The sequence below is a fragment of the Carettochelys insculpta genome, chromosome 26 (genome assembly GCF_033958435.1).
Source record: "Carettochelys insculpta isolate YL-2023 chromosome 26, ASM3395843v1, whole genome shotgun sequence".
Taxonomy (NCBI): domain Eukaryota; kingdom Metazoa; phylum Chordata; order Testudines; family Carettochelyidae; genus Carettochelys; species Carettochelys insculpta.
This window is the reverse complement of record NC_134162.1, coordinates 9611865-9636204: the sequence shown is the minus strand read 5'-3', so window position 1 is coordinate 9636204 and position 24340 is coordinate 9611865. Positions and strand designations below refer to the sequence as shown.

The window sequence follows — 24340 nt, the reverse complement described above, 5'->3', positions numbered from 1 at the left end:
AAATGGCCTGGGGGAGGAGGGGATTTGTCATTCCTCCCCACCCCCACCCCAGCGTTTCCAACTAAAAACCCTGAAGCGTTCAGTTTTCAGCAGGATTTTGCCCCCTACTTGGTCTCCCTGAGAAAGATCCACAACAAGGTTATCTCTAATCTTCTCCATTGGTGGGTGGATTTTTTTCCATACATGTGCAGAATAATTTTTATGTGCACTGAGGCCAGAGTGTATGCGCACCACCAGCAGAAACAAACAACCCAGCTGCAGGCACTCTGCTAATCATCTGGGTGGCATTTAAATCTCTCCTGAGCAGCTGCACAAGTGCTCAGCTTAGGAAAACACTGATCCACAGGCAGAGTCAGATTGTCTTCAGATAGCTTCATCAGCTCCCCCAAAGCTCCCCACAATGTGTTTGGGCCCGTAGGCATGTCACCAGGCAGCGGGGCATGTAAGTTGTGGCCATCGGTAGCAGGATAGAGGCAACTGGAGCTTCCAGTGTGGTCTGGCAGTGCTGGAGACGAATAGTCCCTCTAATTTTTTCACTCGTGTGGGATAAATTTTGTTTTGTGCATGGAGGCATGTGCGGATGTGCACCACTAATAGAAATGTACGCTGCCGGCTGTGGCTGTCTGCCAATCTACTGGGTGGCACCTGAGTCTCTTCTGGGAGGTCGCCCACGTGCTCAGCTTACAGGGAACACAGTTGGAGACCTCCCTGCCAAAGCCCACCATGGGTGTTCCAGAGTATCCTCCTTTCACGCCTTGTCTGCACTTCCTTGCAGAGAAGGTCGTGGAGACCTTGACGGCTGCCATCTTGGACCTGGTGGAGCTTTACTGCAACACCTTCAACGCAGACTTCCAGACGGCGGTGCATGGAAACAGGAAGCACCATCTGAGCCAGGAGGCCTGTCTCCTCACCTGTCCCCTCTCCTTCACCGTCTATGCCACACACCGCATCCCGATCACCTGGGCAGCGAGGTACGTGGGCTTGGCAGCATGGAAGGCTGATTGGGGGTGATCCCTGCCCAGATGTGGGGTTCTTTGTCTGAAGTTACATCTCCATCTGGTCTGTGGCCACCGAGCCAGGACGGTCTCTCCCTGTAGGTCAGGGGTTTGAGGCCATTGTGCCAGCTGCCCCGTGCAAAGGTGTGTTAAGTGTATGCAGTCCTACACTCATTCTAAGCCTCTCTGCCCTACCTGTTTGACCAAGGGGATCTGGGCTGACTACCCTCCCAGGTCCTCATTGCTCTCTCACATCTGGTAGGCTGGAATGCTACAGGCAGCACAGGAAAGAGCTTGCTACAGGCCTGGGAGGGGACACGGCACAAATGGAGGTGGCACCACAGTCTCTTAGCATAATTTATGAGAACACTTGGTCCTCATGCTCCAGGGCATGATTACTAGAGGTCAGGAAGACGTCTCCATTTGTGGTATAGGTTCAACCTTTCTAGTCAGGCACCCTCAGGACTGGACTGGTGCTGAATGAGAGAATTTGCCACTCCACAGGAAGCTGATATTGTCTAGCAGCATTACCAACACTGCCACTGCTTACTGGGCTCTTAGGAGACATTCAGGGGTTAATTACAGCTAAAGAACAGCACAGAACACTGAGAGCCAGGACTGGAAACAAACTTTATGGGGCCGTGGGAAATTTGGCAACACTCATGATAAGTGGTCTTCAGGCAAATTACGGTCATGCCGGATAATGGATGTTGCTGGATGAGAGAGTTCTGGACTAGAGGGGTTCAACCTGTAGAGTATTGGACAACTAGGGACTTCCCTGCAGAGGTTAGCACAACTGCCTTTGGGTCCTCTGGCAATGGCCACTCGTAGGGCCACTGATCAGCTCCGTTCCATAACCTGCACCCCAGCTTAGGCATTACTGGAGATACATGGCTACAGTGAACACACAATGTGTGTCTTACACCACCACCCCCAACACAGCATGTTACTCTCACCCTGGCCAGCGTGCTGAGCTGGGAATGTGCACGGCCCTCCCAGGGAAGGCTGGAGGACAATGCCCATGTCAGCACCTTGGCATTGCAATGGACCATAGCATTCAGAGCTGGGAAAGGCCAATATTAGCTGTCGAGAGCACCCTGATGGGGGGGTGTATTAGTGCCAGCAGGCGGCTGGGGTAGACCCTTCAGAGATAGGATGGGAGCTGGCTGAGGGGTTCAGTCCGAGTTGGAAAGACTGCAGTGAAGCTTCCTTCATGGAACGGGTGTCTCCTCCCTGCCATACTGCAGAGGCAAAAAGAGACTGCCCCCTCCTTACTGGCGATGGGGACAGAATGCACCCGGTCCGTGGGCTTAGGCAGGGTCAAAGCTGGGCATGCCAGAACCCCCGGGCATTCAGCCCTCTGGTGCTGTGCTGGTGGGGGTGGGGAGAGCTGAGCTTTCCCCCTTGCTGCAGGGAGAGGAGTCAGCGAGAGAGGCTGTGGAGAGCAGGCAAAGCCAGGGAGGGAGACCAGCCCAGCCAGACTCTGCAGCGCTCGCCTTAGCCCAGCCCAGCCCTGTCTGTGCAGGCTGCACTGGAATGCTCTGCAAGAGCTCCCATCACTGCAGTCCCTCCCCCCGCCTCCTCCACTCACGCCCGCTGCAGCCTTTTTGACTGGGCCAGATGGGCCTGTTCTTAGCAAGGGCTGGTGCCTGGTCAGCCAATGGCCGTCTGGGCTTTTCCCCCTTGCTGGAGAGGAGGACAATGAGACGTGGTGCTGGAGTGCGGGAGATGCTCCTTTGTTAGCAGCCTGGCCTTGGAGGCGTGTGTCTCACCCAACGCAGGGAGGACACCCATTGGTAAACCACACTCCTGGCTCCAGCCGACTGCCTTACAGAGCTCTGCAGCTTCAGCAGCACAAGCCCCCGAAGGAGGGGGTGGCCATCGCGGGTAGGAGGAGGCAACCGTAGCAGCCACCCCTCCAGGGACCCCTCGCCTTTGTCCCCTCTTTAATGTATTCCAGTTGGTGATTGACTCTGAACAAAGGCAGTAGCCTGAGAAATTCAGGCATCCCCTGACCTTTGTCACCTTGTGGCCCTCCCCAGATCCACGCCTGGCACCTGTCACAGGGCTGCCTTGTGCTGGGAGACCCCCATGCTATGGCATTCAGTGGCATATGTTGACCCGGCCGTCTGGAAGGAGTTGGGCCTTCTCTCTGCTGCTTCCCACCCCTTTCCCAAAGGGAGAGCAGCCTGGGCGGCAGATCCCCTGGCTGAGCGACAGAGACAGTGGAGAAAGGGGGCTCCCCACTCCCCCACCACCTCCTCTCCACAACCACTGCCTTTCGGCCAGAGCTGAAATGTTCTGATGAGGAGACTGGGCTGAAAGGGGCCATGGAGTTTGAGCTCACATGCAGCCCCCGGCTTGGGGGAGGTGTGTATCTGATCTCAGGGCAGATGAACCAGTTGGGGTGAGAAGAAGGTGGTGGTGAATCCAAATCTGTTTGTTCAGCATCACCTCTCCCCTTCAGCCTCCACTGTCTTTCCTTGTCAGGGAGGTGCCCAGGCCTCTTGAGTCCAGCTGCAGACCACAGCAGAAGAGCTTGGGCAGTATTGCTGACTCCCCGTAGGCAAGCTCCAGAAACCCTCAGGGAGAAGCTGGCCTCCCCAGATCTCTGAGCCCAGCTTCACGGATTCACAGGCCAGATTCTGGGGTTGCTGGTTTTCATGGAGTGTCACACCAGCTGAGAATGTGGCTCCAGAGTCAGGCTAAGGATCCAAGGCCTGGTTCTCCCCTTGCCTCATAGTTGGTGGTGCCACTTACCCCCTATGCAAAGCAACCAGCCAACTCCCCCGTAATGTGAGTGAGTGGAGAAGTCTGACCTGGTTGCGTTTTGTAGACACAGAGACTCAGGACTCCCTGGGGTACAAGGCAGTGGGGCACTGAGTCTGGAGAGAGACTTACACAGATCTCTGCCTCTTCCTGTGAGTTCTGCCCCCAGCTTAAACAATCCCAGTGGGTCCCCTGGAAAGCTGTCAAGTACATTTTAGAGGCTCGGGTTCACCTGTCGTCTACTCGGTGTGGAATAAAGCCAACCATTTCCTGCACACGCTGCGCCTGTGTGCCACTGTGAGATGGGAGGAGGGAAGGGGCAGGGGCTGAGAAGGAGGGGCCACAAAGGAAGAGGTGAGGAACTGGAGGACAGGGAGGTGGAAGTGGGAAGAGATCGGTGTGCCCTGTGGCACTTCCGGGGAGCGGTAGCAGGCTCCGCACGGCCTGTGCCTGCATGGCAGACAGGATCACTGTGGGTTCATGCCTGAGGCTCCAGTGCTCATATAGACATGCTACAGAGACTGGAGAGAGCAGAGATGAACCCTCTGAGCTTCTTTGCTAAACTTGCAGGCCTGTCTTTATCGCTCCCTTTGATTTTCTCTCACTGCAGCTACGAAGACTTCTACCTCTCCTGCTCCCTCACCCATGGTGGCAAGGCCCTCTGCAGCCCCCTGCAGACCAGAAAGGCTCATGTGTACAAGTACCTCTTCCACCTCATCATCTGGGACCAGCAGTAAGGCAGCTCCCTGCTTCCCTCTGACCTGCACCCTTTGGCCTGAGGAGGGGAGGGGGGCTGGCCACAGTCTCCTCGGGATTGAACACATGGCTAAGTGACTAGAGCTGAGCTGGGCCAGTGGAATAGGATGGGGAAGGAGAAGCTGTCCTACTTCCATGCTTGCTCAATGCCTCACCAGATCTTGCAGGGGAACGACAGCTCCCTTTTAACACACCTGCCTGAAAGCAAGGGCATTGCAGGGATCCGCCGCTCAAGAAACATGAACGGCAGCGGGGCTTAACCCCTAGAGGTGCTGCCAATGTAAGAGGGCACCAGGGAGGTATCCATGGGGCAGGTCCAACCCAGATCACATGCCAATGACTTGTTCCCCCCAGGAGCTCAGGCTTCTGAGGTCCTTGTGAAATAACTTCTGCAACGTACAAGTCCTTGTTCCCTCTAATCTTTTCCATCCCAGGGTGAAATTTTTCCATCCCAGGGCAGAATAAATTTTTACGTGTGAATGTGCACCACCAGCAGAAGCCAAACCTAGCTGGGGGCGCTCTGCTAATCAGCTGGGCAACATTTGATTCTCTCCTGCACCGCCACACAAGCGCCTGGCTTCCAGGGAACACCGGTGCAAGTCCCAGCCTCACGCTCAGTGAACCACACACCCAGCTTGGTTCCAGCACTGCCAGAGAGCTCAGAACAAGGTGTCCCAGAATGCTCAGCACCCCACAGCTCCCAGGGGGACCCTGGTGCTCAGGTTAGATAGAAGAGTCTGAGAAAACATGGCCCTTAGTCTCCAAACCTAGTCCTGCTCTGGACCATTCCCTGCTGGTAACTCTAACACAGTAACACCGCATGAACCCCCATTTCCGCCCCCAGCCAACTGTTCCTAGGAGTCTCCCTCTGAGCACCCAGAGCCACGCCCAGCCCCAGTGCATTACAGCTAATTGGACCCACCTACCAGCATGACTAAGCAGGGCCCTGCAGCACTGTTGGCTTTTCGCATTGGGATCCTGGGTGATTTGGCTGCTGAGCCCTGCAGCGACTAAGGAGACATAGTACGTAGCACATCATGCCAAACATGTGAGGTCCTGGTGAAATAACTTCTGAGGAGTGTCCACTCCCCTGGGAGAAGCGAGCTCTCTTTGCTTCCACTCTTGCTCGTGGTCTTTTCTTTTAACCCTGTGCCCAGGGCCTGTTTGCTCCGGGGGCTCCGGCTGCTCTGCGGGAAAGGGATCTGATCCAAAAATAGTCCCAGCAGCTGCAAGGGCATTTGTACTGAGCCGGCAAAGGGGAGGGGAGAAGGATAATTTTAGAAAGAACCTGTCCCTGGAGAAGGACCCAGGGGAGAGAGACGCAGGAGTTCCGGCATGGAGGGGTGTTGTTAGAAGACCCTCTGCGTGTGGATCTCTGCCCCTGAAAGCTGTGTGTTGGGGGGTCAAACTTTGGGTCCAGATGGGTACTGAGCTGCCTCCATATCCCCTCTTTGCTGGCTGACCTCAGCCAGGGGAGTCAGCTGCCTCGGCCAGCATTGCCCCCTCTGTAGCCATGGATCGGTTGTGGGGCAGCGTGCCCCAGGGCTCTGCTAGCCCTGCAGGTCTGGCTCCCGGACCTCCGGGGGGCACCTTCCTGTAAAGTGACTGCATGGGCTGGGCAAAGGAGCTAAGACAAGGTTAGTGTGTCTCTGTCTGTCTGTGTCCTCTTCCCCAACACTGGGCAGTTTTGGAGCGGCAGTGGCAGACTCTTGGGGTTGGAGGGGTGTCCAATCAGTGGCCCCACTGGACCTTGTTGTGGGGAGTAGGAGGGGGAATAAGAAGGGGAGGGGCTGGGGAGAGATGAAACGAGAGCCTGTGGGCCCGCGTGAGGAAAGAACCCAGTTGATGTCTGTGTTCTAGGACAGGGTGAAACCCACTAAGATGCCGGCTGACTAGGCAGGTGGGGTGTGAGAGCTTCCCTAGAGCCACACCTGCCCCCTCCAGAAATGCCTGCAGGCATGCCCTAGAGTGGAGGTCAGTGCCTTCAGATGGGGCCTGCAGGGCTCACCCGGCTGTTGATCAGCCAAGCTCATCCACCTCCACTCTTCCCACCCACTGCCGGAGCTAAAGGAATCCCTAGGGAGGGGGAACAAGCCCCTTCTCCCCTCTGTAGACCAGAGAGATAAAAGGGATGCAGCCACCCAGCTGCATCCTACTTAGGACCCATGGCCGTCTCCCTCCCCACAACTGGGAGCCATGCGGGGGGGATTTAATGTTCCCAGACCCTTCCTACCTCCTAGGTAAGGGTGCAGCGTGGCTGTCTTCCCTGGTGGCTTCATGACTTGCTGTTGGGCCTTTGCTCTGCTTTTCAAGGCAGTTCTCAGTGTCTGCTCTCCAGGGTCGCAGTGACCGTAGGGAGCTCAGCAGAGCTCTCTCTGAACCGATCTGCCTTCCACCTTCCCTCGTCTCCCTGTGACTTCAAAGCTTGTCTGGAACCCCTTCCTTCCTCTCTCAGCCCCTGTTCCTGAGGGGACTGCCTGTGGGGCTAGCACAAGATTAGGAAGCAGGGCCCCCAGATTCCCCTCTCTGAGGGGCTCTCTGTGTGACATGGGGCCGATCTCAGCCCTACTCTGGGCCTCGGTTTCCTTGCCTGCCCAACGGAGATCCCAGGCGTGTTAGTGAGGGGGCCATCATTAGCTGGTGTGAGCTGGCAGAGCTCCAATGAAGCCCAGGGTGGTCCAGCGACCTAAACCGGCTGGGGGTCTGGCCTGTGCATGTGTGAGGTGCTCAGACATGGCAGTAATGGGGAGTGGGCAGCATAGAGAGGTGGCAGGGAAACCACTAGGTCAGGTTTGGGGTCACTGGTTCTGGGTGGGGCTTGAACATTCCCTCTCCGGCTCCTAGGCTCAGTTCCGGGAAGTCCCTCTGAAGTTCGGTGGAGCAGAAGTTGCTCTGCAGTCTCGGGGTGGGCTCTGGGATCCAGACCAGTGAAGGGCCATGCAGGCCCCGTCCAGCACTGGGAAGGGCAGCTCCCCCTGCGGAGTGCTGAGTGCAGCTGGGGGTGCATCTACGCAGCAGCCAGTGTGGGTGGATGGCTGCATTTGCGCTGCTTGAGCTAACACGGGTGGGCTGGCTCGCGTGAGCTGCTCCCTGGCCCCTGCGGACGTGTCTGCCTGCCTGCGCCAGGTGGCACCCACTCAGCTGCTGGGTAGACCCGACACAGCACTTGGTGCCCTGTGGCTGGGAGGCGCTACCAGGGCCCATACACTGATACAGAGCACAGGGAGCCCCTGGCTGAGAAGCCAAAGCACCAACTTCAAGCTCTCCGGGTGATTTCTTCTAGGATCTGCTTCCCAATCCAAGTGAACCGATTACCGCGGGAGACGCTGCTGAGCGCCACCCTCTACGCTGTGCCCATCCCGCCTCCGGGAAGCTCATCCGAGACCAACAAGCAGCGGCGGGTCCCTGAGGTGCTGGGCTGGGTCACCACCCCACTCTTCAACTTCAGGCAGTACGTGCTCCCTCCCGACCCCACCTTCTGGGCAAGAGGCAGGGCACAAAGGACATGCTGGAGGGCAGTTAGTGAAGGCACCGACCCTGCTGTGATACCCAGCCCCTGGGGTCTCCTGGTGCCGGCAGCGCCCCACCCACCTGGCCTCAAAGTCACTGAATTGCCCCTTGTGTCACCCTGTTAAACCCAACTCACTACAGGCTTCCCCCCCGTGGAGAGGCTGGGCAGTGAAGCCACCTCTAGTCAGGAGACCAACCCCCTAGGTCCTCTCCTTTTTCTCAGCCTCAGCAAAGCCGGTCCTGATGCCCCAGGCTCTAGATTCATAGATTCCACAGCCAGACAGGACCATTGTGCTCACATACCCTGACCTCCTGTACGAGCCAGGCCAGACACCTGGCCCCCGGTAATCCCCAGAGAAAGTCACTCAGAAAAACACTGAAGAGCAATTTAAAATTTGCTGATGGTGCAGAATCCAGCAGACTCCCAGCCTTTGGTAAATGGTTACAAAGTTACACCTTATTTCCCCCTTTATTTCTCACCTGCATTGACCAGCTTCATCTTCCAGCCACTGGCTTGTGCTCTTGCTTTGTGGATTACCTGGGGTAGCTCCTGGTAGGCCAGCAGAGGGTTTATTTACCTGTATGTCCATAGGTAAGGCTGTTTGCAGCTCCCATTGGCCATGGATTGCTTTACCCAGCCAATGGGAGCTGAGGAAAGCAGTGTGCCAGTCTGTTTGATTTCTCCCAGCACCCGTTGGCCGGGAACGGCAATCTGTGGCCAAGGGGAGCTGTGAGCAGCCTTGCCTCTGGGCACCCAGGTAAATAAAGCACTGGAGGGGCGCCTGGGGCTAACCCTGGCAAACTGCCTCTGCCTTATTGCCCATCCCTGCCCTCTTGTCTTCCTTTCTCCAGGGTCTTGACCTGCGGACGGAAGCTCCTGGGCTTGTGGCCAGCAACTCAGGACAACTCCAGTGCCAGGTCGAGTGCCCCCAACTTCAACCAGCCTGACAGTGTTATCCTGCAGGTGAGCATCCAACCCGACCTGCGCAGCCAGAAACCTGCCAAGGGAGAAGGGGCTTTGGAGCCCTCGGTTTTGGGAGACCCAATAGCAGCTGCCCAGAGCCTGTTTCTCAGAGGCCGCTGGGCATTGAAATCATGTAGAGCCGGGAGGCTTCTCTGCAGATCAGGCCCCAGGGAGCTGAAGCTGGACATCTCCCATTGTTGGCCACTCTTGAAAACCCCTGTCCCAAGGTGCGCTGGGCTGTGCATGAAACCTGGGGCCGAGCCTGGGGAGCCAGTCCTTTTGCTTGTGCCAAAGACCTGCTCAGGGAGGTGGAGAGGGTGTCCCCGTCGCAGTGCATGCTTTACTGTGGGCACCTCCCAAGTCAGTAGTCAGAAGCAAAACGTACCTGTACCACCTGGGCTAGGAGCACCAACCTACCAGTTCATCAGCCCTCAAGGTCTCCTGGCTGGTCCAGAGTTGCTCTGGGATTTCCCCAGGGCTGTTCCCTTTCTGCTTCCCACCTGCTTGCACCTGTGTTCTCTCTGCGCTCAACTTGTTCCTGTGAGGGCTGGCAGATTCAGCAGTCGGCCCTACATGCAAAGAGCCGTCAGTGGAGCAGAAAGAAACAGGGGTGGAAGACAAATATTCCGGTTGGGTCTTCCGTGCAGGTTGCTGGCGCTGGCCTTAAAGTGAGAGGATTACCGTGCAAATAGCGCCCAGCTGGCCTTCTCCCTGCTCACTCGGCCTCTGCTTAGTGCTTGCTCTTTCCCGCACGGCAGCTGCCATTTCTCTGCCCAGATCCCCTTGATGCACGTCCAAGGGGCTGCGGCTTCCCCCAAGCCCAGGACAAATCCATCGTGGTTTTAACTGAAAATCAGCCAGAGCGAGTGGGGAGTGGTGCCCGCATGACCTGTCATTGGAGGCGCCAGCCCTGCCCCAGCTGCCCTTCTCTTGCAGGCAGGAGGAGTGGCAGGGCGAGGCTGCAGCTTTCCAGGGCTGGGGAAGCTTCACCTCCTCTTGCTCTCTGAGAAAGGTCAGAATGGAAACTTGCCCATTTTGTCCCAGCTCAGCCTTGGGGTGAAGCAGCGCTCAGTGCGAGTGTGTTAGAGCCACGGCAGAAAGTGGGACTTGGCCAGGCCAGGCAGGAGGGGATGTTCTTACCCCGACACAGCCCAATGGCAAGTAATGTCTCAGCACAGCGGAAGGCTGTGAGGACTGGTCCTCCATCTCCCTGCCCCTGCTGGTCGCTTGCCGTGCAGTGGGACTCGGGGTCTGATCACGCCGGTCAGAGGGGGCAGCCTGCCCTGTGCCCTTGGGTGCCCCTTTCCCACCTGTGCATCCAGAACATGCCGCAGGCTGCAGGGGAGAGGAAGAAGTTGCTCTTTTGACTCCGTGGTAGGGAACGCTGGGAGGGGCCGGGGTGAGTCAGCTGGGGGGACACTGCACAGAGTGGGGTGAGCAGGATCCTCTTATCTCTCAAATCCTTATTCCTGTCGGCCCCGAGTGCCCCTGGCCCGGAAGTTTCCCAGCACTTCCCAGTTTGTGGTTCACGGGGTTGGGAGAGCCTGGCTGCGAGGCGGACACAAGGCCAATCCTGCCCTTATCAGGCTTCACGTCCCCCTCTGGGTGTGCCGAGTTTCACAGCCTTGGTGATGAGCGTTGCAGTGACCAGTTGAGCGCATACACGGCCGTTGCACAGTGCTCAGAGCCCCGGGAGCTGGGGCGCCCTGCCAACTGCGGGGCAGACGCACGGGGCGAGCGGGCATTGCCATTCCCAGCGCCTCTTGGGTGACCTCTGAACCGCTCTTCCTCCCACCCCGCAGATCGATTTCCCAGCTTCCACCTTCAACGTGACGTTCACCAGCCCCCCGGCTGCCGAGTTCAGCCCCAAGTACGACTTTGGCAGCCTGGGCGAGGCGGACCAGCACAAGCTGAAGGAGGTGATGCAGAAGGAATCGCTGTACTGGTGAGAGACTGTGCTCACTGGGGAATGCGTGCACCATGCGGGGGTGTGAACCTGGCTGAGATGCTCTCACCATCTCCTCTGGCCTGGCTGTAGCCTGCCACTGGGCACTGTGCAAAGACTCAGTTGCACGTAGAAATCTGGGACGGGGGCTGGCTGGCGTGGGTGCATCTCTGTTGGGTTTTGTCTTCCGACGTCTGTCTCTCTGCAGGAGGAGGGTCTCTTAGCCCCAATCGGGAGCTGAAAGCAGCAGAAAAACTCCCTGTGCCATAGCACACTGTGGGTTAGGGCCCATGGCTAGGTGGGACTCTGACTCTCAGGCCAGCCCCACCACACAGGAGCCCTCCGGCAGCAGCAGAACTAGAGGGGAGGCAGGTCAGGGCCTGACCCTTGTCTCTGGCAGGCTGGGGCCCCACTGATGGCACTGCTGGTCCTGAGAACCACACAAGGAGCTGGGCAGCCCCCAGGGACAGGCCAGGGCTGAGGTCAGGGATGGGGTTTGAGCTGAGAGAGAGTCTTCTGGATGGGCTGCTGCCCCCACGCTCCCGGAGCAAAGGCAGCTGTTTGCAGGCTGCTTCTCTCTCCTTCCCCTGAGCGCCCCAGCCTGGCACTCAGGCAGATGGCCCAGGGGGAAGAAACTGTTTGTTTTCTCCAGAGGAGTGCAGGAGGAAGGTGTCTCCAGCTATCAACTGTTCAGCCTCCTCCCAGGCACCCAGCCCTGCTCCCTGCCTAGGGCAGCTGGCTGGCCCAGCCCTGTGCCTCTGCCTGGAGCCCTGCAGCCCTGTCTGTAAAAAGGGAGCATTAAGTGTTGCTGGCCACATGCTGGGCAGCTCGCTGCAAGCTGAGCTCAGCCCTAGTGCAGGATCCCCCGGAGGGGGGCAGGGAGAGGGGTGGTACCTGCCCTCTTCTCTGAGGGACAGTGGGAAGGGAAAGGTCCCAGTGAGTCTCTTGGGATCAGGCTCACAGCAAGCAAGGTTCCTCCTCTCCCTCCGTCTTCCCCGCCTGTGTGCTCCAGGGTGTTCGTCCCTCTTGCCAACTGCCCTGCATGGCCTGCTGGGGGTGCCACCACCCATCATTACAACCCCCGGCCCACCTCCCCTCCTGCCTCCTCCAGTTCTCCATCTGTAAGCACCACAGAGCCCTGACACCCCCACCTCCTCACCTCTCCGGCCCCCCACCCCTGTTGTTCTGGGGAGCTGATTCCTCCCGAAGCTCAGAGGCCCTTCTGCATCCTCACTCCCTTCCCTGCTTCAGGTAGGCGTGGGTTGCCGGCACCTGCCCTGCCTTGGTGTGCCCTCCATGGAAGCCCTATCCCCAAAGGCCAAATCCCAGAAGAAATGCTGAATCCAGGTCACCGGCTGCCGCTTCTTCCCTATAGCCTGCTCTCTGCTGCTGGGGCAGAGAACAGCCCCTGCTGGCACCCACAGGCACCCAACTCTTTGCCAGCTGCTCCTGGGCTGGGCACAGTTTCTGCTTCAGCATCCTGGTTGTTCTTAGCAATGATACTTACTACCTGTGACTTACCTGGCACAGCGAAAGTGCTGGGCCTTCTGCAACGCCCCCAGGGCTTCTGCTCTGCTCGAGGCCCATGAGTGGTGGGTGGGGAAGGCAGGCAAGAGGCTGGCGAGCTGGGAACAGCTGGGGTAGGGTGGGGTTTGAAGACATGAGAGGGAAAGAGGCAACAGAACTTGGTAGTGGTGGGAGCAGGAGGAGACGGTGACAAGTTGTGGTGGGAGATAGAGGCGTCAGGGTCTGCAGAGGCTTTTCTACCTACACCCCTTCGCCCAGCTGTGGGGTGGATTTGGCTGTGGTGCAGGGCTGAGCTTCCCAAAACAGCTGGGTCTAGAAGAGCAATAAATTCCAAACAGGGGCAAGTGTGGCCCAGCTCAATCCTCCAGCCTCGTCCCTCCCGCTCTGGGTCCCAACCCAGAAACACCATGGCCCACCCTGTCCCCTGCAAAGGACTCCCTGAGTCCTGACTCCTGGGGGCATTGGGAGGTTCCGCTGTGGCAGAGGAGAGAGATGGGGCGGGGAGAGGTGTAGGAGCCCATTCCTGCTGGCCTGACTGCTGCAGCCAGGGCTGTTCCTGTCCTGGACAGAGTGGGATTAAAGGGCCTTGCTCTCCCGGCTGCTTTGCCAGCCAAGCCAGGCCACGTGGTCGCCCCCCACACGTGATGTAGCTCTTGGCCTGAAAGGCAACACTCCCTGGAGGAAAAGGGTGCAGTGCTCAGAGCTGGCAGGAGGCCCCCAGCCCTTCCTGGCATTGTGCTCTGGAAGGGCAGTGCACGGCCCGCCTGTTCCAGAGCTCGTCAGGTTCATTGTCAGGGTGGGTCCTTCCCACCTTCCCCGAGGCAGGCAGTGCTTTCACTTTCCTTTGCCTTTGTTTGTTTGAGGCCAGCCCTGGAGGAGTCACGAAAGGGAGTGTCTGGGAATGGAGCTGGGCCTGGGAGCCGGGCAAGTCGGCTTCCCACACGCCCAACTCCGCCAGTGCCTCTCGCTCCCTATCTTCCTTCCTGCTGCTCCAGCCCTCAGCAGCACCCACCCGCTCTGCCAGTGCACCTCCCAGTGTTGTAACAGCCAAGCCCAGGAGCAAGTGACTCTCGCTCCCTGCACTCACAGGAATGGAAACGCCTGTGCAGCCCCGGGACTCTGGGTTGAAAGGCAGCCTGATCAGGACTTTCAGGGAGAGGGGTTGAAATGCTCCTTGCCTCACCCTCCCCAGTTTCAGTGCATACTGAAAATCAGCCCGTGTCAGGAGGAATCCATGCCCCTTGCCTCCAGCCAGCCCGCTGACCTGTTTCCTGTAAGCCGAGCACTTGGACAGCCACCCAGGAGAGATTCAGGTGCTGCCCGGCTGATTAGCAGAGAGCCGGCAGCAGGTGTTTCTATGGGTGGTGCACATCCGCACATGCCTCGTGCACAGAAGAATATTTATATTGCCCATGGATGGAAGAAAATAGAGGAGTGCTGGCCCCCTGAATCCATCAGTTTTCCGCTGCCTGATCAGGACTTGGGACTGAGTCAGGCAATGCTACACAGTGGGGTTGTATGCAGGCTGGTCCCAGGATACAGAGGGACGAGGTGCGGGAGCTGATCTCTTTTAATGGCCTGTTTCTGCTGGTGAAAGAGAGGAATTTTCAAGCTCTTTTCCAGTCTTCTCACAGGGAGCCCCGCCAGCAGGCTGCAGAGGCACCCAAGTGGCTGTCCTGGGTGACTTCACTGCTCTCTTGTGGCCACTCAGTGCAATGGCCTTTTATGTCTTGTCCACCTCCGGAGAGACCTAGAGCCAGTCCCTGTTCCAGCAAGATCAGGTTCAGACTTTGTGTACAGGGCCCAGTGACCCTGGGCAAAGCACCCTCCTCTGGGCCCTGTTGGTGCAGGGGGGGATGGAGACACATGGCTCTCCCAGGGACTGAGCTCTGTCGTGCGACTCCTGCTGCCCTAGGCTGACGGACGCCGACCGGAAGCGACTGTGGGAGAAGCGCTATTACTGCCATGAGCAGCCTGGCTCGCTGCCTCTGCTGCTCACCAGTGCCCCCAGCTGGGAGTGGGCCTGCTTGCCGGACATCTACGCCCTGCTGAAGCAATGGACCTACATGAACCACCAGGACGCCCTGGGGCTCTTGCATGCAACGTAAGGGTGGATGTGTGACGGGCGGACACCACTTCGTGTCCTCGCCCCGTCATTCACTGGGGACGTGGGTTCTGCCCCTGAGCCGGGGGCTGCATTACGATGCGTCTGGGTCCTGTGAACCACAGAACCCCACGCAGCGCTGAAACTATGCTGGGGGCAGGTGGTCACAGACAGGCTGTCGCCCACACACAACCTTTTGGCTATTAGTGCAGCCACAACCACTGCCTGAGAGTGAGGACAGGAGGGGAGCTGGGGCAACCCCGAAACTGATCCCCCCCTGCCAAAAACAAAAGGGTGGAGGAGAGGGCCAGGGTATTTCTGACGTCTCTGTTCTGTGCCATTCCCTGTGCAAGGCCGAAGCTCTGCTTTCCCCAGGACCCCCCGGGGAAGGCTGAGACAGCAGCACAAGGCCTCTGCAGGGACCCTGGTGGTCTGTCTGCAGGCCCATGGACTGGGCTCTTGTGGAGAAGGGTGGCTTTTTCCCAGTGACATGTGGCTTGTGGCCGTAGGTTCCCGGACCAGGAGGTGAGGAGGACAGCTGTGCACTGGATCGACTCCATGTCAGATGCGGAGCTGCTGGACTACCTGCCACAGCTGGTGCAGGTGAGTCACTGAGTCATTCAGCCCAATGCGCCGAGCATGGCCTAAAGTGAGAGGCAGGCCTGTCCGTCCGTCCTGCCTGCTGACGGAGGAATGTCCTGGCTTCTCCCCTCCCAGGCCTTGAAATATGAGTGCTACCTGGACAGCCCCCTGGTGCGGTTCCTTATGAAGCGAGCCATCTGCGACCTGAGGATCACCCACTACTTCTTCTGGTATTGTTGGTGTGGGTGCTGTGGCCTTGGGGAGGGGTCAGCACTCAGCTGGGGCCTGCCCAAGCATTGGGGGCTGGCGGGGGTGGGCGCTGCCTGAGAGTGGGCATCCCACAGCTAACATTATCAGCCATGGGGTGTCCCCCCAGGTCTGCTGCTTAGCCCCTGAGGTACAAGCCCCATTGAGAGTAGGGGAGAGAGGTTGGAGCCCCCAGCCTGCAGTCCTGACCTCTCCGCACCACCCTCCTTCCCCCAGGCTGCTGAAGGACGGCCTCAAGGACTCCCAGTTCAGCATCCGCTACCAGTACCTGCTGGCGGCCCTGCTCTGCTGCTGCGGCAGGGGCCTGCGAGAGGAGTTTGACCGGCAGTGCTGCCTGGTCAACACCCTGGCCAAGCTGGCCCAGCAGGTCCGGGAGGCCGCTCCGTCCTCACGACAGGTAAGTGCTTAGCCGCTGCCTCTGGCAGGGCCGGGGCGGTGCCGACAATACGAACCAGAGCCCAAGGGGTTGCTGGCTTGGGTTACAGACAGCTCTCCTCGGTCTGCAGAGCACCGGCTCGCGGGGGACCTCCCAGCTGCTCTAGTCCCGACTCTCCCCGGGGAAGGTGCTGCAGGGAGCCGTGCAGGAGTGCCGGCTGCTTGTGGAAGGGCCATGAGATAGGAGCCTTGTTCCTCCTCCTCCGACTCCTCCGACTCCCATCCCCACTGAGGGCCCTTTTCTACCTGACCCACGTGCCAAAGCTCTCCCAGGCTCCTGGCCTATAATTCCCTGAGGTCCCTCCAGCTGCAGGCGAGCAGGCCAGCCTGCCTGGAGCTGCTCCTCTGGGGGGAGAGTGAGGGTGGAGGGTGAGAGGCTGCTGCTGGGAAGGGGCTGTGGAGTGACAGCTGATCTCCCTGGGGGTGTTGGTGCTGGAGCGAGGGGTCTGGCAGAGCTAGAGGGAGGGGATGTGCGTGTGAGGCTGGGCCCACCCTTCCCCACATCTCTGGCAGGCCATTCTTCAAGAGGGGCTGGCGGACGTGAATCAGTTCTTCAGCGTCAGTGGCTCCTGCCGCCTGCCGCTGAGCCCCAGCCTGCTGGTGAAAGGGATCGTGCCGCGGGTGAGTGGCTGAGCCGGGGTGAGAAGGGAACGGGGACTGGGCTGCTGGTCCCCTTGCTGTGGAGGGGGAGGTTCCCCAGTGGCGAAGTGGTGGATTCCAATGAGGAGACCCTACACTTTCTCCATCCATCAGTTCTTCCCTCCCAGCTACCTACTCTGCAAGGAGCATCCATTCTGTGCACCCAGGACCCATGTGCTCCTGACCACCAGCCCTTTGTCTCTTCTCCCCTCACCCCAGCACTCCCGCTGGGCTCCCAATCTGCACCCTATCCCATGCACCCATCTCTGTCTACCTCAACACTGTGCGTCCAGCCCTCTGCCTGCCCCATTTGCAGTGCCGATCTAGCTGGCTCTGCACATCCCTTATAGCCAGGGCCCAGAGCAGCTGATCCCTGCAGGGGGTGAGTTACTGCTGTCCTACTGATGGGGAATTGACTAGCAGGGGCCCGTGTCCCCAGGAAGACTGAGATCACGATCTTAGGATGCTCAGGCCTGCAGGGAGGTTCATACCCCCAGCAGCTCTGGTTCTTCCTGACAGTCTGCTCCTTCCCTCCCTGCCGGCAGGATTGCTCCTATTTCAACTCCAATGCCGTGCCTCTGAAGCTCTCCTTCCAGAATGTGGACGCCCTCGGGGAGAACATTCGCGTTATTTTTAAGGTGAGTCCTGCTGCTTATCTCCTTGGGTCTGTGTCTGCCTCCAGCACAGGCGGTTCTGATCAAACAGCCATTGCTAAGGCTTCTGGATCAAAGCAGGCAGGAGCTCATTGCCACGTATTAACTTTGCCTCTCTCCAGCTGCTTGTCAAACAACAAGGAGCAAAGGTCTCTGAGCTGTGCTGGGAACCAGCTGCTCCACAAGGCAGGGCTGCGTGACAAACCCCAGGTCATCTAGCAATGCTCTTGAGGCAGGCTCTCTGGAGGCCATCGGCCGAAGGCACTTGAGGCCAGTTCTTCACCCACAGAGTCCCTGCCCCAGAAGCCAAAGGCTTAAAAAGCCGATTGGATTGTGTAGTGCCTGGGCAGCGTCATTGCCTGCAATCTGTTCCCCCAGGTTGAGGCTCAGTGCAGCTTTGTGTCCCATGTTGCACCCTTCCCTATTCCACAGGCTAGACCCCACTGTTAGCACCTCTCCTGTCATATTCACTCTCTCCAGGCTCCCACACAATCACATTGGTCTGTTACCCACACAAAATCCCCTGTCGTTCACACACGCTAGGGCTCAGGAACCTTACACTCTGCGGGTTTGCAGGTTCTGTCGCCAGAGAAAGAGCCTTACACAGTACCATCTACTTAACCTCTTATTTCTTATCAACAACCGTAACAAAACCCACGCACATGCTCAGCATACAGTGCTCAGCGCTCCCAACAAGGCAGATGAACTAGTCTGGATGGCGAGTCAGAATCAAGTCCATCTGGGGGACTCTTCTTTCTCCAGTGTCATTGGCACAGGGGTGAGGTCTGGCAGTGTCCTGAGCTGGTTCCCAAAGAACGTCCTTCTGGGCCCCAGTTCCTACAGGGACACTTGGGTGATGCTTAGCCAATGATTTTGCTAAACCTTTACTAACCAGTCCTAACGTCCTGTAGCAGAATTAGCTAACCAATCCTACCCCACCACCTCAGTCGATTCACACCTAGCCAAATTAATTGTACAGCAGACAGAACCCATTAAAACCCAAACAGAGATCATACAGATAAACAGTAGGAAAGTGAGGACCATAGTCACAGAAAGAGGATTCCACAACCCCAAACTATGAGTAAGTAGTTTCTTGCCAAATGAAATGGCTAAGTTTTGTTTAACTAAGTTTTGTTTAACCATCCTGAGATCTGCTGCTTTATCTGGTGTTGGTGGGGGGTTATCAGGACAGGGTCCCCTTCTTAACAGCCTGGTTTTGCCCTATTTTAATGCACTTTGGATGGGATGTGAGGATGTGACGCCCTGCTTTTCAGTCCATGGCAGCTGCTTTTCCAGTCTGGCTCTAGATCAAGGCCTCCGGATTCAGGCCTTCCAATGTGGCTACAGACAAAGGCCATATCCTTACATGGCCCCCCAGAAAGAGAGTCCTGAGCAGCCCCCACTGCACCGTGGAAGAGACCAGTCCTACACCTTGGGGTTTGTGATGGCGGGGCTGGGTAGGGGCAGAACTGGCAGTGCCCTGGTTACATCTGAAAGGCACCTCGGTGTGGGGAGGGTGCGAGATGGCCCCTGCGAGAGGGAGCCCCAGAGAAAACAGTTAGTGACCTGTTAGCTTCTTGGAAACGCCCCGGTTATGACCATGCCCCTTCCACCCTCGGGCTGCTAGTGTGGAGACGACCTCCGGCAGGACATGCTGACGCTGCAGATGATCCGGATTATGAATAAGATCTGGGTGCAGGAGGGCCTGGACATGCGCATGGTCATCTTCCGCTGCTTCTCCACCGGCCGGGGCCGGGGTAAGTCAAAGCCTGAGTGTGACTGTCTCCTGCTTCCCCCCCGGGTGTTCTGCTGGGTGCAGTTCTCCTCGGGGGCTCTGGTGTCCTCGGCAGGGGGAGACTATGGGGAATTCCTGGCTGCAGAGCTAGGAGGAGCAGCACACGAGCCCAGTGCCTGTCCCTTTGGGTATGTCTACACTGCAGTGCGGATGCTGGCTCTGACATGCGGGGGAAGGGGATACGGGTGCTTCGAGGGCATATGCTGCTGCAGTGGCATCCCTCCATGATGGCTGCGCAGTCAGCAGGTGCAGGGGGTAATGATGATGGCTCAGTCCACCAGACCTGTTGCAGCGTGCGCCCCTAAGCATCCCACAGGCAGACAGCTGCAGGGTGGCTTGGTGTCCCTCAGTAGCCAAAGCTACACAGCGGGTAGTAAACTCCACTTGGAAACCCAGCGTCTGCAGAGTCCTGAGACATCGGTGCTGGCCTGTCCATCCCCGACCGAGCCATTGTCACAGCAGCCACCTGACACAGCTGAATGCCTTGGCTTACCACAAGGCGGGGACTCACAGTTTCGTTTCCCTGCATCTCCAAGCAGGCTCTCAATGTCCCATCTCCCTTAGAGCAGCCAGGCATGGACGCTCACTGCCACTGTGCCCTGGGAGCTGGTAGAGATACCCCAGACTTGCCACAGGAATGACCAGCCCAGACCTGCCACCAGCTGTGTCCTGCTGCAACACCAGCCATTCTGGGCCATTTACCAGCAACGGGGATAATCCCTGGCTGGAGCTCCAGTCCACATGCCAGCCTAGACCCCTCTGGCCTCCTGTTTCTCTCCCCACCAGTTAAATCTATAGGGATGTATCTTGCTCGTCCCTGTCCTGCCTTCCCAGAGCCTTTCCCATCCAGGGGGGCTGCAGTACATCTCTCCCATCAAAGGCAGATGCCGTGGAAGTTTCTTGCAGCCTGATTTCCAGAGGCTGGTTTGGATCGGTGCAGCTGCTGAGGATCTGCTATCAGAATCTCAAAGTGCGGCCTGCAAATGAGTCACAGCTGGCTCAAACGGTGACCTCTCAGGGGCGCCAAGCCCTTGGTGACACAAGCGGGGATCTCCCTTTGCCCTCTGGGGCGGTGGGCCAGGGTTTGAATGGGTAGACCGGATGGAGATTGTGCTTGCTGACCCTGTGCCTGCCGCGTCCACTTCCAGGCATGGTGGAGATGATTCCCAACGCTGAGACGCTGCGCAAGATCCAGGTGGAGCATGGGGTGACCGGCTCCTTCAAGGATCGGCCCCTGGCAGACTGGCTGCAGAAGCACAACCCCAAGGAGGACGAGTATGAGAAGGTAAGGGAGCGGGAGAGCAGCAGGGTGACAAGTCCCTCTGGCGGGGAAGGAAGCAGGGCCAGAGGGAGGCAGATAGGCTCTGCAGCGTGGGGTAATGCGCCCACCAATGCTTCACCGCCTGTAAGCCCACCACATAGCAGCCAATGGACGCATCGTGAGCCTGGCTCATGCAAGTGCTTTGCCTTGTTTGGGGCCTTCCGTAAGTAAAATTGGTCTCGCCCTTTGGCATAAACCGAGCCAGCCAGCTGCACCTGTGCTCCTGGTTGGAGCCTGCAGGTGAGGGCAAGCTGAGCAAACGCCTGTCAGGGACGGTCTAACTCTCCTTGTCGTGACTCTGCGCTGGGGGCTGGACTAGGTGGTCTCCTGAGGTCCTATCCAGCCCTGCATTGCTGGGAATCTGTACCCGCCGATTTGTTAAAATGTAGGACCTATAGCTCGAGTGTAAAGCATTTTTAATGCTTTGTTACTTAAAGTGAGTTCCTGGTGGAAGGAGGTAGAGGGAGCTGGGTAACCTGAAGTGTCCGCTTGCCCTCCATGGAGGTGAGGGGATGAATATTCCCACGCTGTCTCCCTCTACTCTCCATTCCTTTCAAAGTCTCTCTAGCTCTTCCCCCCTCACCTGCTCTTTCCCTTCCCAGGCAGTAGAGAACTTCATCTACTCGTGCGCTGGCTGCTGCGTGGCCACCTACGTGCTGGGAATCTGTGACCGGCACAACGACAACATCATGCTCAAAACCACCGGCCACATGTTCCACATTGACTTCGGCAGGTTCCTGGGCCATGCCCAGATGTTTGGCAACATCAAAAGGTGGGTGTCACCCCAAGGAGCCTGGCTCAGGGGTGGGATTGGCCCCATAGCATGAGCCCTGGAGCAGAGCTTAGCTCTGGACCAGCTATCCTGCCTCTGCAACTGTTGTGCTGGGGCAAATGTGTGTCTGCAAGACGACAGGGCTGCGGTTTGCAGAGTGGTGTGGAAAGTTTGCTGTGCAACTACTAAAGGACCGAGCTGTTTCCAGCTGTGCCAGGGTGTGTTGCAATGGGTGCAGGCCAGACTGGAGCACCTGTCTGTTCACTGTCCCATAGTCCATCTGTCTGCTCAACCCCAGACCCACTGTGCTGATCTGGGCATGTGTGTGTCTCTCCCCCGTGCAGGGACCGGGCCCCCTTTGTCTTCACCTCGGACATGGCCTATGTCATCAACGGCGGTGACAAACCCTCCAGCCGCTTCCATGACTTTGTGGATCTCTGCTGCCAGGCGTACAACCTGATCCGCAAGCACACCCACCTCTTCCTCAACCTCCTGGGCCTGGTGAGAACCCCAGGGGCTGCTCCAGTCCAGGCCCAGGGAGGGTGTTGTTCTCACTGGGTCTCACTATCATCCAGCCTCCAAGGAGCAGGTGCTCCTCCACATCCAGGCCTGTGTGTGGCATCCTCAGCTGCTGCAATGGCGTGACCAAGCTTTGAGATGCCTGCCACCTCTAGTGCTGGGAAATTCCCTTCCCCCTCTGAGTCTGTAGCTGCCCCCTCTGGTTCTGCCCCCTACCCTGAGATCTCGGGTGCCACCTGGCAGAGCTATGAACATCCCATGCACCAAGAATGTGTGTTACAGGGAGGAGGTCCCCTTACCTCTCTGCCGGGGTGCTGACCAAGACATCCTGGCCACACATGGCTCATGTTTATCTCAGAAGCCCCAGGATCAGCGGCTCCATCTCGCTGTCCCTGTTCCTTCCCCACCTCTGGGAGTCTGGCACTGACCTGGCTGCCCTGCTCTCCAGATGCTGTCCTGTGGTATTCCGGAGCTCTCTGACCTCGAGGACCTCAAGTATGTCTACGATGCCCTGCGGCCGCAGGACTCCGAGGCTGATGCCACCACCTATTTCACCAGGTAAAAGGGGGCAGCTGGCGCTGGGGGACAGGAGGGGAAGGAGACACCTCTCTGTCACCAGGGAGAGGAGGAAGGGGCCGCCAGTGCTGGGCTTTCAGTGGCTGTGCCCCCAACTCCTAGGAAATGAGCCAGCAACCCTGGCTGAATGGTCCTTGTGCTATGAATGGCAGCTGCCTTTGGCCTCACTGAGATGCTGCCCTCCCTCACTGCAGGTTGATCGAGTCCAGCCTGGGCAGTGTGGCCACCAAACTCAACTTCTTCATCCACAACCTGGCGCAGATGAAGTTCACCGGCTCTGATGCCCGCCCCATGCTCTCCTTCGCCCCCCGCGTCCACACGCTCAAGACCTCCGGGCGCATCCGCGACGTCTTCCTCTGCCGCCACGAGAAGGTCTTCAACCCCAGCAAGGGCTATGTGAGTGCTGCAGCTTGACTTCTGCCAAAGAGGGGCCGGGGGATGGATCAGAGACCTGGCAAAGGGATTCTGTGCTGGGGGTGGGTCTGGGGGAAGGCCCCGTCTCCTGCCATGCAGTGGTTTTCCAGGGGCAGAGACACCATCATCTTTAGGATTTATGGGACCCTACACAGTACTATTAAACCTGCCCCTATGTTGATGGCAGCTGGGAGAGCAGGGATGACATTTTAGAGAGATGATTTTATAATCTTCAGCAACACACATAGTTTTAAAGCACATTTTAAACTAATGTCCTGTTGACTGATCCAGTAAAATCAGAAGCAGACAGGGGTAAACACGTGCCAGTTAAATGTCTTTGTTACTACTTGAATGGCTCTTTCCCAGGTTCTGCTAATAGCTTTGGCCAGGTCTGTCACTTTGAAATTAACTAGCTCCTCTCTGGAGGAACTAGAGCTACAGCACAGGGATAGGAAGAGGTGGGTGGGTGGACATGAAGATACAGTGGTGCCCCAAAATTTTGGGTGCCCTATGCAGTTGTATGTTCTCTGTATGGGTAAGCATGACCCTGAGCAGAGACACAAACCAAATTAAAGCTGTTGTCAGGTTTTCCTGATTCTGGCCTTGCCAGGGTGATTGAATGATTTAAAGGCAGCAAACCCATTTTGCTGCAGAAAAGGAAATCTGGGGCCTCATGCTGCCTGGAGAAATCTTTCCTGACTTGGATTAGAACCCAGCGCTCTGCACTTACCCTTTCACAAGGCCTTGAGAGATACTTGACTTTGTGCCTCCCTTCAGACACAGGTTCCTGAAAACTTTCCCCAGCCATGAAGGGTGTCTGAAGTGATGCTGAACAAGACCATTTCACCTCTGTCTAATGTCACAGAACCACAGAATCCTAGGGCTGGAAGGGGCCTCAGGAGGTCATTGAGTCCAACCCCTTGCCCAGAGCAGGATCCATCCCAGCCAGGACTTTGTCAAGCCAGGACTTAAAACCTCTAGGGATGGAAATTCCATCACCTTTTTACATAACGCATTCCAGTGCTTCACCAGCCTCACAGAATCATAGGGCTGGAAGGGACCTCAGGAGGTCATCTAGTCCAGCCCCCTGCTTCAAGCAGGATCAACCCCCACTAAGTCATCCCAGCCAGGACCTTGTCCAGCCGGGACTTAAAAACCTCAAGGGATGGAGAATCCACCACCTCTCTAGGCAACGCATTCCAGTGCTTCACCACCCTCCTGGTGAAGTAGTTTTTCCTAATATCTAACCTACACCTTTCCCTCTTCAACTTCTGACCATTACTCCTTGTTCTGCCATCTGACACCACTGAGAACAGTTTCTCACCCTCCTCTTTAGAGCTCCCCTTCAGGAAGTTGAAGGCTGCTATTAAATCACCTCTAAGTCTTCTCTTCTGTGAACTAAACAAGCCCAAATCCCTCAGCCTATCCTCATAGGTCTTGTGCTCCAGACCCTTAATCATTTTTGTTGCCCTTCGCTGAACCTGCTGTAGCAAATCCACATGCTTTTTATACTGGGGGGCCCAAAACTGGACACAGTATTCCAGCTGTGGCCTCACCCGTGCTGAATAAAGAGGAATAACTACTTCTCTGTATCTGCTCGAAATGCTCCTCCTAATGCACCCCAGGGCGCCGTTAGCTTCCTTGGCTACAACGGCACACTCTTTACTCCAGATCCAGCCTTTCATCCACCATAACCCCTGCGTCCCTTTCCATCGTACTGCTGCTGAGCCAGTCGGTCCCCAGCCTGTAACAGTGTTTGGGATTCTTCCGCCCCAGGTGCAGGACTCGACACTTCTC

At 57.6% G+C, this 24340-nt stretch overlaps 1 protein-coding gene across 5 annotated transcripts in view; it reads left to right on the top strand.

Moving 5' to 3' along the window:
• Positions 1-24340, top strand: part of PIK3C2B (phosphatidylinositol-4-phosphate 3-kinase catalytic subunit type 2 beta) — a 71930-nt gene that overhangs the window by 41210 nt on the left and 6380 nt on the right. For 3 of the 5 annotated variants that reach the window (XR_012642573.1, XM_074977410.1, XM_074977411.1), the window contains exons 11-27: positions 776-971; positions 4375-4497; positions 7804-7971; positions 8883-8994; positions 10797-10939; positions 14382-14570; positions 15080-15173; positions 15288-15382; positions 15636-15816; positions 16368-16475; positions 17039-17131; positions 18774-18903; positions 20090-20226; positions 20865-21034; positions 21379-21535; positions 22002-22111; positions 22324-22525. Coding sequence is in view for 4 of the 5 variants with exons in the window: in XM_074977410.1 (XP_074833511.1) it covers positions 776-971; positions 4375-4497; positions 7804-7971; positions 8883-8994; positions 10797-10939; positions 14382-14570; positions 15080-15173; positions 15288-15382; positions 15636-15816; positions 16368-16475; positions 17039-17131; positions 18774-18903; positions 20090-20226; positions 20865-21034; positions 21379-21535; positions 22002-22111; positions 22324-22525 (2408 nt within the window). In the remaining variant the exon portion in view is untranslated. The remainder of the gene's footprint in view (positions 1-775; positions 972-4374; positions 4498-7803; positions 7972-8882; positions 8995-10796; positions 10940-14381; positions 14571-15079; positions 15174-15287; positions 15383-15635; positions 15817-16367; positions 16476-17038; positions 17132-18773; positions 18904-20089; positions 20227-20864; positions 21035-21378; positions 21536-22001; positions 22112-22323; positions 22526-24340) is intronic. The other 2 variants (XM_074977413.1, XM_074977412.1) reach the window with 2 other exon arrangements.